At 34.1% G+C, this 13,999-nt stretch overlaps 1 protein-coding gene across 1 annotated transcript in view; it reads left to right on the forward strand.

Moving 5' to 3' along the window:
- The window catches only part of LOC149182652 (S-adenosyl-L-methionine-dependent methyltransferases superfamily protein), a 189,974-nt gene extending 187,686 nt beyond the window's left edge, over nucleotides 1-2,288 (forward strand). The window contains exons 4-6 of the mRNA XM_089416922.1: nucleotides 1,096-1,238; nucleotides 1,521-1,592; nucleotides 1,744-2,288. Of these exons, the coding sequence (XP_089273048.1) occupies nucleotides 1,096-1,238; nucleotides 1,521-1,592; nucleotides 1,744-2,120 (592 nt within the window). The 3' untranslated portion in view covers nucleotides 2,121-2,288. The remainder of the gene's footprint in view (nucleotides 1-1,095; nucleotides 1,239-1,520; nucleotides 1,593-1,743) is intronic.
- The last annotated feature ends 11,711 nt before the right edge of the window (nucleotides 2,289-13,999 follow it).

Below are 13,999 nucleotides of genomic sequence, written 5' to 3' on the forward strand. Positions count from 1 at the left end.
AAATATGGAATGGGAAAAGGGACCACGCTATCTCAATCGAGGTTTCCCAAGTAGTGTCCTTCCTAAAGCCATGGGCCATTAGGGGAGGTCCCACTGGACTAGGATTGAATATTAACCCCCCATTTAAGGTGAGGGAACAAAACCACGGTCAAAACCCTTCCTTCTTCCAAGTCACCCAATAATCCATGCCAAATGCCCAAATGAAAAACAAGCATAAGCACCTGATTGCACAATGAATAACATACCTTTTGGATCGGATTTCCCACCTTCTAACATGTGCTCTTGACAAATGGGCAAGGAAACATACAACTGATGCAGGTGGCGGAGATAAAGTGGCACATCACATCGGCTACAAGGTGGTTGTCAGGGGTTGCTGGCTGCTGGCTGGAAGAAGATGATTAGGAGAAAAGTTCTCCTAGGGGTACCCACTTTTGGTGGGTAACAGGACCCATGGTGGATAGGCCAACATCAAACTGCAATATTAAGTCGGTGTATTTCTTTCATCAAAATTTCCCTTTTTTCCTATAAAGTTAACCTATAATTTAGAACATTAAGGATGTACACATCTAATTCTGTCTTGATGGGAATCTTCTCATTCAGATTGTAACATGTGCTTTTTGCCAACTCCACCTGCCCAAATTTATGCTTGAAAATCTCAAAGAAAAAAGGAATCTAATTTAAAGAACATAGGCTATAAGATCTTGATACACAACTAGTTAGGATACCAGTGAGGTTTGATGTAGAAATTAAATTAGATTAAAAACACAAAAGATCCTTAGAAGAGTATATTATGAAAACGATACATAACAAATAGTTGGATACTATTAAGGTTTGATAAGAACTTTAAATTAAAGTATAACACAAGACAATATCATATGATTACACTGTCATCTTGAAGCAAATTCTTCAGTGAAGCATCCAATTTCTATGAATTGACCATGATTTCTTGTGCAGTTCATATGTTGTATAGTCATGCTTTGGATCCATGATGTTTAATTATTGATGCGTATTCAATTTTTTTTATGAATGCTGAAGTTTATTGTTTTACTAAAAAATGATGAATCTAGTATAAAAGCTTACATTATAAATATGCAGTGGTACAGGAGCATTGGCTATTTTTCTGAAGAAATCTCTTGCTGTTGAAATAACTACTTCAGATTTTGATGACAAAGAAATTGAAGATAATATAGCATATAACTGTACAGCTAATGGAATATCAGTCTTGCCACACATCCGACGTAATTTTCTAATCTTCATGCGTTGGGAGAATTGAATGTATTTTCAGTGCTCTTAGGTTCTCTAAAACAGTTGAGATTCATTGAATATTCAGAGTTGTATTTTAAAAGATGAAAAGGAAGGTCTATTCTGATCTTTCCATCTTTCTCTGACTTATCTCTAGCAAAGTTTGGTCTTTTCTTATTCATCTTCCTTAAGTAACGTGCTTCATTATCTCCTTTTCGATCTAGTAATACTTTGCATTTAACATACCCTTGCTTTTGGAATGGTTTATCTGTGTCCAGACACGTGGGGTCAAGAGTTTGGCATGGAGCATCCAGACTGGGATTTGATTCTTGCAAGTGATATTTTGCTGTGTAAGTGTGGGAACTGATCAGAAAAGTGATGAACTCTTTCTTCTTGCAGATAAAAATGCAATTAGTGTCCTATTTCCACTGGTTTTGTAAGCTGGTAGTTTGTAGGACGAGGACTGAGCAATCTGTTTGTATGCAATATCCATTAACACAGATGTGAAGCAGTATCCAAATTTGATCCAGACACTTCTGTTTCTCCTTAAAGCAAATAGGGCCGTGGATAAGAATCCAGATATTACAGGTGATAAATGCAGCCAAGTAACTGCAATGGACCAGCCAATGGATCTAGAAATAAAAGGGAACTATCTTGACCAAAAAAATATGCAGCCAGACAGGGGGAGTTTCCAAAGAAAGGAGGCAAACGAGGAAAAAGAACTGCCAAGGCCATGCTTCTTGATGAGTTGGCGACGCCGGATCCCAAAGGAGGATGAAGCATCTTTTTTCAATGGCTGTGGGAATGCAGGACTGATGGTGCAACATATGGGATCTCGGGTTTTTTGCATCAGTCTTGGAAAAACAATTGATGTCTAGTTTTATATGTGTGTAAATGTGTATGTTTTATAGAACTAAGCATACAAAATCCTCTTCTCAGTTTGTTTGACTGAAATATTATTTCCTAATCATTCTAAGTTTCCTTGGGCTTCCAAAATACTTTCTGCTACAATATTGTATGGTTAATCTGTTTACATATTTGTAATTTTTCTGATGTTGCATTACACCAGATGGGTAAGCATATAAAGATAATTCTAGAGCAGACTTCCTCCGACTAAGGTGCCAAAATCCTCTGGTACTTGCACCTGGTCTTATCCTTCTGAAGCTTACACTATTCTAATGGGGCAGACCACAGAAAGAATGTAGCCCTGGTGTGCAGCTCAATACTCCATTGACCTTGTGAGTGAGCCAATGCCCCTGGCAATTTGTGAGATATATTTGACAAAAGTCTAGAAGGAGACCTCATGCTTTTGATATTTGGACTGCGGATATCAGGTAACTGCTTTGCTAAGATTGTAGCCTTTCTGTAATATCACAAGCATGAAAGTGTTGCAGCCTTCTACGCAGAACTCAGGTTGCCTTTTGATTGAAATCATAAATAATAAATATAAAGGTAAAGATATTACACCAGACAATAGCCATATATTTTAATAATTTTTGAGTGCCCATTAGAGGCTCTTTCCATCTTGGTGGCAGCCTATGATTTAACATAATTGCACTTGCCCAATTTTAACATAATTTCTCGTCCCATTTTTATTGCTCGTCAACATCTCAAAATTACCTATATAGATTTCTGCTCAACATCTGTTTGCAATGTATGCATTTGACATTTTGAGTAATATGCACGATAAGTGATAGTGTGGTTAATATTGTTAAGGGGCGTTCCCATTATTCTATTTTGTATTAGTATATCCCTACTTCTTGGTCATCCGGGTACAGATATGTAATGACTAGCACATAGATGGAAGAACAATTGATGTGTTTTACCTATCATGTAATAGCCAGTTTAGTCATACTGGTATCACAGGATTTAAATGTGAGTTTCCTAGTTTGCAAGTGAGAGTTTTAAATACACAACCTAGATGAACATTTACTCTTTGAAATGATGTGCAATGAAAGTGCGCTAGGATTTTAGGTGACAACGATGAAAATAACATAATAGCAGCAATAAATGTCTAAAATGGGAGGGGGAAAGATGTGTCTCTCTTATTCAACAACACAGTTTTCTTTACTCTCAATAATACGATGTTTGTTTATAAACCAGAATGTTATCATTTCTTACAAGTGTGTTCATGGATTTTTTTTTTATTACATTACTCCCATTCAAAGTAGTAGACATTGCTAGAAAATGTCACATGTATAGGTGTGGTAAAAGGGGAAAGTATGAACGAAGAAATAAGTGCCATCAAAGATTATTTCGTGATTGGCTGTACTAGTAATGCAAAAGTATAAGAATCTTTAATGCAAAAGAACTAGTGAAATAATTTAAGGGCTGAATAATGAGTCTTCTTATTGATTCTCTGCATTAGCGTGATGCTAAACTTCTAATATAGGGTATTTAGAGGCAAATGTGCTATGTTCTACCTCTAAGAGCTTGTGCGATATCCTTGGTTACCAAAATAATGTAAAGCCTCCTTAAACGGAGTACTTCCAAATAGAATACGGACAAAGAAGTAAATGGTGTTTGTCCATTGTGGATTATAGGTCATACAACGTCTTTCAAGTGGCAAAACCAGCATTCTCTCTCTTTTTTTAAAATTTTTTTAGGACATTATCATCTAGGATGACAAATTGACGATCAAGAATGACTACTTTTAACTGATACATACAATCAAATTAAATTGATGTATTGAGATTCTTCATTGCTTATCTCTAAACAGGCTTGTTCTGTTTGCTTTTCTTTCGAATTTCCTTCTACTGTTTTTATTATGGCTATTCTTCTTCTTAAAGTTTCATATGAAAGTGTTTAGATATAATAAAATCTCCATGTATTTCAAAATACAATGTGTTCGTTACTATTTATTGTAGATTACCAGGGGGAGTTTAATTTCGATAGGCAACAGGTAGATATTGAACTTTGTCAATTTGAGAAAGATCCAGAACATGGATCTACTGATGCAATCACGAGTTTTTGCAGTGCAGGAATCTTGATTCGTGACAACTTTGATTCAACTAGGAGCTTAATTTTAGAGTATGGCACTAGCTGCAACAAGGATACATGCCTTATGATATTGAACAATATCTCCTTTGATTGGGAGGATTTGCTCAGGTAACTTCATTACTAGCTAGGCATGAACATAGTGGAGAAGGTCCAATTTGAAACTACGTATTTGATTTGGGGCAAGATGTAGAACCCACAACCTAAGATCATTACTCTTCTAGTTGGCATGGAAGCACATTCTCACTTGGGATAACATCAACAAATGTGGTTTTACGGGCTTAAAATTAGAGTATGGTACTAGCTGCAACAAGGATAAATTCCTTATGTTATTGAACAATATCTCCTTTGATGGGGAGTAAGTGCTCAGGTAACTTCATTGCTAGCTAGGCATGCACTTAGTTAATGGAGGTGGTCGGACTTGAAACTATGAATTTAATTTGGGCAAGGTGTGGAACTCACAACCTGAGATCTCCACATTACTCTCCTAGTTGGCATGGAAGCACATTCACACTTGGGATAACATCAACAAATATGGTTTTATGGAACCTTCACAATGTTCTCTATGCTGCCATGAATTGAAGACTATTGATCATATTTCGTTGCCTAAATGCTTAATATATATGGCATTAGGTACCAGTCGGAATGAGGATGACCGTTCCAACCAATTAGGAGGTTCTTGCTCTTCTTTGTATATAGACAAAAGGGAATTTTATCTTACAATGTGGGTTGAGACTATGTATCCTTGTGCCAAGGTTTGTCTCATGGATTATTTGGCATGGACAAAAAGAGGATCATGAATATCATGAATAGTGGAATGAACTTGAATATCCATGGCCAGGGATAAATTATTTGAAATGTTAAGGAGACCATTTTTTCGAAAGATTGGAGACCCGATGACAGGTTGGGCATCTTGGAGGACCATTCAAAGCTATTTTTTGGGGAATTGTTGTACACGTCTCTTACTTGCACGTCCATGTCCATCTAGATTTGTTACATCCCCTATGGCATAGGTGCCCCTTGATAATCCTTTTGTTAAGTTGAACTTTGATGGTGCATCAAAATACAATTTGAGCTATGCATCTAGGAGGTATCCTAAGGAAAGTGACTAGACATTTAATATCTTGCCATGCTCGAAACATAGGAAGATTTGCTAATAATAAATAAGAAATTATGGTTCTTCATAAAAGCCTACGAGATTTCCCACAACACGTGCGTCAAATTCTTAATAATTGAAAGAGACTTAACTTACCTTAGAAAAAGTTCGGAAGGCTAGCATAAAGAGGGAAATAAGATGGATGGAAACAGTAAGCACTCCTTTGCAATACATCCTCCAGCTCATCGTCTATGTTAAACGTATAATAGTATTAGGAGGGTGGGGAATATGTCGGGAGATGCTTGAACCAAGAAATGAGCTGCTCTTTATTGGGATTCTCAAGAAACGTGGTGTTAAAATATAAACTCTAGGGTCACTTTGGTGCTAAAATATAAACTCTAGGCTTTTGCTAATATTTTTTGACTTTAGTCCTCGTATTAAATTATAGTAAACTATTATATGTGGTAGATTATGGACATCATAGAGCCTATGACCATTGGAAAAACCTGAACACTGACATTGTGACAACTTAGGAAAAAAAATGAGGCAATTTTGGACAATGAATATGAGGTACCATGTGTTAGGAGTGCCTAGAAAGACATTGTAAATATTATTTCGCAACACTGATTTTCTCTATTTCATTTGATGAAAGAACTAGTTCAAACCTCTGATTGTAACCTTAAAGAACTCAATCACTCCCCTTTCTCTTTCACCAAGACCAAATTTCTATAACAATTTAAAGGGACCAGTAAAAGCATAGGCTGGGAAACTTGGATATTTGGATATGAGGTGGATATATTTATCCATTAATCTGTTTTCCATGTCAACGATTGGCAGCTGATTTTTTTTTTTTTTCCTCTTTATGTTGAATGATTATGGAAGTTTAATTGTGGCTTATTACAAGCATCAAATGAAGAGTTTTCAATTTGGAGTCTTACTCAATGTTTTAAAACTCCGACTCTGACTCCGACTTGGTATCGACTCGGCCGGCTCGATTTCAATGACTCGGTCGTTGTAAAAAATACATTAAATATTTATTTTTTATAAAAGCACATAATTTTAAAGATTTTCATTCATGTTTCCAAACACACAACATTAGAATATAGATAGAAGAAAACATATGATCAAAGTAGGCTCATGAATATATCCATTATATCAAAATGGCACCCAGTGCACTGTCCAATACATACATGATGATGATATAGAGATCAAAACAAAAACACATAACCAAGGAGGCTATAAATGGCCTCTACAACAAAAGTCTGTGACCAATACTATTGGATACTGCTAGAGTTGCCAACATCATCTGGCTCAGTGTTACTTGGGAGCGAGAGCGAAAACGGGAGCGGGAGCGACATTTTCAGAAGATCTCGATTTGGGAGCGAATCCCGGAGGAGTTCGACAACCAATGTCACTAACATCAAGGTACATAGAGGGATTGGTGCTCTTGATTAAATATGAGTTCCATACCCTAATACATGACAAAATTCAATGGAAACATTGCAATCCCCCAATCCCGATATCCTGAAAAACTGATAAGTCTGCTAGATTTTGAATTAAATCTAAAATTCTACTTTCTCCATATGAAATCCAATGAGGCTGGAACCACTTTCAAACACCCTGAGTCATTTCATGGTAATGTTAAAAATTTATGTAAAAGGATGAAAATGAAGATTAAGGAGAATATCACTTTTACTTTAAGAATTTAACATTACCATGAAATTTGAATAGCATATCAATACTAGGAGAGGGGGTTGGACCCCAAAGACCAAAAAACCAATTAATAAAACCATTTGGAGTCCCCCATTTAGAAAAAAACAAAAAAATTAAAAAAATTGCATTTTTGGGGTTTACTAGCTGCATGAAGTGACTCGGTCAAGTCAAGCCACGACTCGGCCGGGTCAGTCTTAACTCGGTTGACCGAACCGGTTCGACGACCGAGTTGCAATTTTTTTTTACCGGCTCGGACCACCTCGGCCGAGTCGGTTCCGAGCCGGTCGGCTTTTAAAACACTGGTCTTACCATGGGAGGATTATGCATAATTCCATCTATGCCCAACATGGAGTTGACACATGTCCCTCTTAGAATAAAAATAAAATATTCTCTAAATAGAAAATCAATGTGGGCTGTAATAAGAAACAAAAATGAATATACATGTTTTGTTAGTTTTGATTAAAGATATTATAAACCATCAATATTCCCACTACTCACTCTTAGCCATAAATAATCAAGTAACATAATTTCAATGTTGATATTACAACCCAATATGAAGGTGGAGACTCCCTAAAAATATTTCACTCTTAGCTATAAATAATGATGTGATATAATCTTATATCAACTTTATAGAGTGATAAACTAATTAAAAGTAAAATAAAAATCTTATATTTCCACTTTTGAGTGTGAGGAAGTTGTATAATTCATATATTTTCCTTAAGTATATCAGTACGAGACTTAAATAAACTACTTCAATATCAATGTTAACTAATTTATTTGAATATTGATTTTGCTGAATATCAACTTTGCATGTGTATATTGATCGTAATAAAATATTTCAATGTTCAAAGAAATGAAGTAAAACATTAAATTCAATTGCTTTTGAATAAAAGAAAAATGTGTAATTCATTTAATTTTTAATATAAAACTAATATATTGTATTTAAAAAAATATAATTAATATAAAAAAATCAATATCAGTAATAAATAAAATATTTAAATAATATTTATGTGTAATTAAAAATGTATCAACAATGGTTTTTTTTTTGAAATGTGAACCATGTAAATAATAAATAAAACATTTCAATATTCATGTTAAGTGAAATATTTCAATGTTAAATATGTATATATTATATATAAGCTAAAAATAGTTATGTCTATATTATATAATGCAAATGAAAATAATAAAATCTATAATTCAAAGATTTCAAGTAGGGTTTTATATTTTGGACCTTTTTAAGGATATTTTTTGGGTCAATTTTGTTTGAAATTTAGCAAATATTTGATGGAATTGCAAATTTAAGTTGTGTAATGTACCCAATCCAAGTGTCAAAGGAAATTTTCAAGGCGTTGAATCCATTTATACATTCAAAAATATAATTTAAGTAATGAAAAAGTACTCATGGTGTGTGTGTGTGTGGAACTAGTATAGATGCATCTTAACCATGCATCTAGCAAGTACGAGGAGGGATCGCATCTTTTGAGGTGCAATTTTTTTTTTTTTTTTTTGCACTCTAAAAGAGGTTTGCACCTTAAGAGATATTTGATCCCTCTCGGTGCTTGCTAGATTCATGATTAAAATGGATCTATACTTGTTTTAATACAATTTTTATCTCTACATGTAAGCTTCAAATTTTATATATGAAACCATATCAATAGATAATAACAGTCATTGAATAGATGGACACTTCCATTCATTCTTTTATTTATGTATCTATATCTTTGGACTATCTTGAAACTTAGTTTATATAACTTTTAATTGTATATTTCTCTTCTTGAAAATATAACTTCCATCTTTATTTCTCTCTACATGTAGACTTCAAATTTTATATATGAAACCATATCAATGGATAATAGAAGTAATTGGATAGATGAACACTTCCATTCATTCATTTATTTATGTATATTTGGACTATCTTAAAACTTAGTTTATATAACTTTTAAGTGTTTGTATATTTCTCTCCTTGAAAATATAACTTCCAGCTTTATTTATGGAAGAGGTTTCCTTGTATTTCTTGAGGGGAATGTGATCTTCAATCTATTGTTTTAAATTGTTCATTTATTTGTTTGCTTGTTTCTCCATGAGAAATATCTTTATATTCCATATGAGGAATATACTGCTTGTTTTTTCACGAGAAGTATCTTTATATTTCATATGAGCAATATACATGTTTTTGATCTCCAGGACTTAGACTCAACGATAAGACAATCCATTACAACAAAGATCATCATGTCACTTGCAGGGATTAAACTTAGGTGGGGAAGATAACAATCATTCATTCCAATTCCCCAAGATAAAGTTGATTGAAAGATGCTAATATGTTTATTTCAAGACTCAGACCATACTTGCTTAAAGAATAGAAAAGACCATTAATATAAAATTTTCATAATGACATCGATATTAATGGTAATAATTATTTTCTAACTTAAAAGGCAATGTAATTTTTTTTGTCGACTAAATCCAAATCCAAAACGTAAATTTAGAATATTAAAGATATGCTACTTATAAAAAAATTAAATATATTATATATTAAAAGTTGTGAATTGTGTTTTTGTTTGTTTGTTTTCTAATTATGTAAAGTTCATTTTATAATAGCCTAGAAAATTAAATATGTTACATATTAAAAATGGTAAATTGTGTTTTTGTTTGCTTGTTATCTAATTATATAAAAAGTTCATTTTATAATTGTCTTAAATTTAAAAAAATAAAAATCACCAAATAGATTCCTTAAAAAATGTAAGTTTTGTGTAGAATGGTCCACTTCTTCAAAATGTTGGCCCTAAATGTTGTGTACCAATCACAACATCAAATGAATTTTTTCATTGGAAAATAATTAATGGTTTTTTAAAGATTTGAGCCCAAAAAATTTAATGCGGAAACTCTATAAATGATGCCAATTAACTAATGATTTCCACTTGTACACAAGATTTTGCGATTAAAATTAATAGTTCTTCCTCGGGTCTAATGATAATCAATTTTCTACTATAATTCACGAAATTCAAGATTTTAAGATGCACATTAGAGTGGGGAAATTCAAGATTTTAAGATGCACATTAGAGTGGGGAAATTCAAGATTCTAAGATGTACATTAGAGTGGGGGCATGATTCGTCTTGAGTTGAGGTTGACATCTAGATCACTGACTCCCAACCCAATGCAGTTGTCTATAACGCGACTTTTTGAAAGTTTTTCCGGCGGGTTTTTTCCGGTCGAAATCCGGCAGGAATTTATTGGAATCGCAAGTTTGATAGCTAGTTTCTGCACAATGAAAGCGTCCCAGGGGTTTTTCAGGGTGCTGAATCCAAATATGCAGTTAAAAAACCATTTTAACTGCAACAAATCAAGATTTAACCTCAATTTCTTCCGCCGGATTCCGTCACCGGAATCTCCAAAAAGTCGCATTATAGACAACTCCCAACCCAATTCACTCTTTGGTCAATTTGGTGATTTTACAATGGTATATAAGTTAACATCTTCCTTGGTTTAGTTAAAATAATATTCCAATTTGATTTTTTTGATTGCATTCCGTAAGTGGAGCTTTCAATCACTACATATAATTTAATCATTATGAAAAAAGAAGATTTTTTTAATCCATATTAGATATAGATTATTATAGATTTATGTTAATCTCAATTCTATTAAGTGTTGAGAGAGATCAAATTTCTTGAGGTACAAATTTTTTTTTAAATGAAAAATTTGAAGAAAGGTTTGTACCTAGAGAGATTTGATCCCTCTTAGTGCTTGATAAATCCTGTGTTAACATGGATCTAAGTTGGTTATTTATATATATGCCATGTGTCAACTCCATGCTAAGCATGAAAGGAAATACACATAACCTTCATCTTAAACAAGACACTAATAAAATGTTTTAACTACAATTTTTCTTTTCATTTGTTTTATAAAATATAAACATAGTCTCTCTTTATAAATAAATAAATATTTACATGTTTTTTTTTTTTTTCTATTATTAATATTTCGTTTTTAAATGTTATATTTCAATTCATCAAAAAACACCTATGGAAGGAATTACACGTCATTCATCTTGAACAACAAACTAATAAAATATTTTAACCATAAATAATTTTTTATTTTCATTTATGTTACATATTCTATCTCTATTTAGATCGAGTCTTTTTTGTTATTAATGTTTTTTTAAGTGTCACATGTGAACTCTATATTAACCATTGAAGGAATTACTAAATCCCTTCATAGACTAAATTAGAAAGCACGCATGATCTAGGAGGATCTTGTCAGTCCAGTTTGAGCAGAGTCTAGTTCATCTTCAGCTTCGTCAGCTTCGCCAATGTTCTTCAGTGTCGGGTGTTGGTTACTTATTCATGGTGAAAATGGTCTAGTTTGTCATTATGGTGTTCGAAGATTACTGTCATGATGTGACAATATCAGTTGTAATGGTTTTTTTATATGGTGATGTAAAAAAGGGTTTAAATCCTAAGCTAAGGTCTAAAAACCTAAGTTTATAAACCTATACTACATAACCTAAGTCCTAAATGCTAAGTGGCAAAGGTGTTAGTCCTAGCACTAAACCTATGTTACAAAACCTAAGGCCTAAACCATATAAAACCCACCTATCGGACCATATGTTAAAAATCAAATGCAAAAACCATTGCACAGTTAACCGTGTGGGTTAGACCGCAATGGAATCGGCAGGCAACGTCATGTGAATGCAGTAGCAAGGGGTTATGTTACCGCGCAGTCTGGAGACCAAAAGAGGTTTGTAACTGTTGGAGGTTATACAACATGTGAACGGGTTGTTAGACCGTGTTGGAACCGCTAGGTGGAAGCCACAACAGTTGCTGGAACCGCAGGGATAAACAACACAGATGGCATACTATGGTTAGACCGCGATGTTCACATGCTAGTGGTCAACCTTTTCCACATGTTACTTGACCGCCAGTTTAAACCAAAGTTTTTTTTTTGGGTTTTGTTGCAAATTTGGTTCATTTTTAATGTAACTAATGCCTAATGTCACAATGTGACAAGACCTAGGCCAACAAACCTTTAATGCAACATTAAAAACAACCACATACATGCTTAGCTTAGCCTGAGGGGCCTCAGATGAACCTAATACACTATAAATTCAACCTTTTGTTCATGGTGAAAGGCAGTAGAGTGATTTTGAGACTTGTATGCAGATGCTGAGCTAGAGAGGCAGTTCTTGCTTTTAGTGTATCTTGGCCGTCCGGAGGCAGAATTGGGAACTGAGACAGGTGTTGGAAAGCTAGGAGAGAGAGATTTCTATTGATAGAGACCATAAGTGCCTGCATGCACATTCAGTCTAATGTTTTTGCTGTGTAAAAGACCTCTTTCGATTAATCCTTAATAAAACAGACGCTCATCTTGAAAGCAGACCTGAAGACGTAGTCCATCAGGGACGAACTCTGTAATCAATGTTTGTTGTCTTCTATCTCTGTTCTTGCTGCAAATTCATGTTTAATTATGCTTCTTAAGTTCTTGATTAAGTCTTAAATCAACTACTTTCCTTCAGTCTTCCACATTCAACACTTAAAGTTAACGATCAATTCACTGTTGGCAAATAATCAATTCTACTTCAATTTAGTTTATGATCAATATCAGATCATATAATTTGGTATCAGAGCAAGTTGCGTTTTGTAGAATTTTTGCCAGTGAATGTTAACTAGGTCAAGGTTGCGACGTGGAGAAGGAACACTTGAGGAGTTCAATCTAGAAATTGGAAAGCGAAAAGTCGCTCATCGATCGACAATGACAGGATCCGATGCAGGTGAAACTCCTGAAGGGAAGGTCATGGATCAGGAACAATTTCAGCAAATGTTTTTGAGCATGCAACAGATGTTGGGAGAACTCTACGAAGATAAGAAGGCGAGAGATGCAGCTTCTTCTTCAAAGACATCGAAGAAGGACAAGGGAAAAGGCAAGGCTGATAAACCTCCTTCTCCTCCATCATCTCCATCATCATCTTCTTCTTCTTCTTCTTCCAGTTCTGATTCTGAAATAGAAAAGAAACCTAAGAAATCATCTCTTTTGAAACTTGATGTAAAATTTGAACTACCTATTTATGATGGCGAAATGAATCCTAAAAAGCTAGATAATTGGATTAAGCAATTAGAAGTGTATTGTAGAATTCAGAATATTTCTGATGAAAAACAAAAATTTAGTTAGCTACACTTAGAATGGGGGGAACAACTTTAATTTAGCGGGAAAATAAAACTCAAATAGATGTAAAGCGGAAAGGTAAAGTCATCTCTTCATGGTCTGAGTTTTTAAAAGCTCTTAGAAAACAATTCTATCCTTTTGGGTACATGCAACAAGCTGTTATTGATTGGCAACATTTGAGGCAAGGTAAAGGACATAATTTCCAGGAGTTTACTCAGGAGTTCAGGAAGAAAGCTTTGGCACTCGGTATTCCATTAGATACACGTGAAACTTTATTAATGTACATTGGTAGTGTACATTCATATTTATAGCATACATTATTGATGTTTAATCCTAATGACTTTGATGAAGTGTGCGTTCAAGCCATACATATTGAATTAGGTGGCAGACCATTCAAACAGTGTGAAATCAAGGACTCCAAAGACAACAAGAGGAAGAGCAATTTGAAGGGAAAGAGATCAGCGACAACTCAGAAGGAAAGTGAAAGACCTACTTGTATTCATTGCCAGAGGATCGGACACGATGAATCCAAATGTTGTAAATTTCACCCAGAACTCAGACCAAAGAATTTCCAGAAGAAGAAAGGTGAAAAGAAGGCTAATGCAACAATCCAACAAGATTTGGGCTCTGACTCAGGTGATGAAGGGAAAATAACCACAATGGTTTCGATAGGTAAAACTTCTGACATTGGTTCAAGTTCTAATACTTCTGCATCTTCTTCAAACATAAATCATCTGAATGAGGATACAAGGCTTGAATTATTTCATATAAGGATAACTTCTAAACACAAGAAAATAGAT

This window comes from Pinus tabuliformis, chromosome 3_2, assembly GCF_031772625.1.
Source record: "Pinus tabuliformis cultivar Carrire ecotype Pingquan chromosome 3_2, CPIR1, whole genome shotgun sequence".
In the NCBI taxonomy this organism is placed as follows: Eukaryota; Viridiplantae; Streptophyta; class Pinopsida; order Pinales; family Pinaceae; genus Pinus; species Pinus tabuliformis.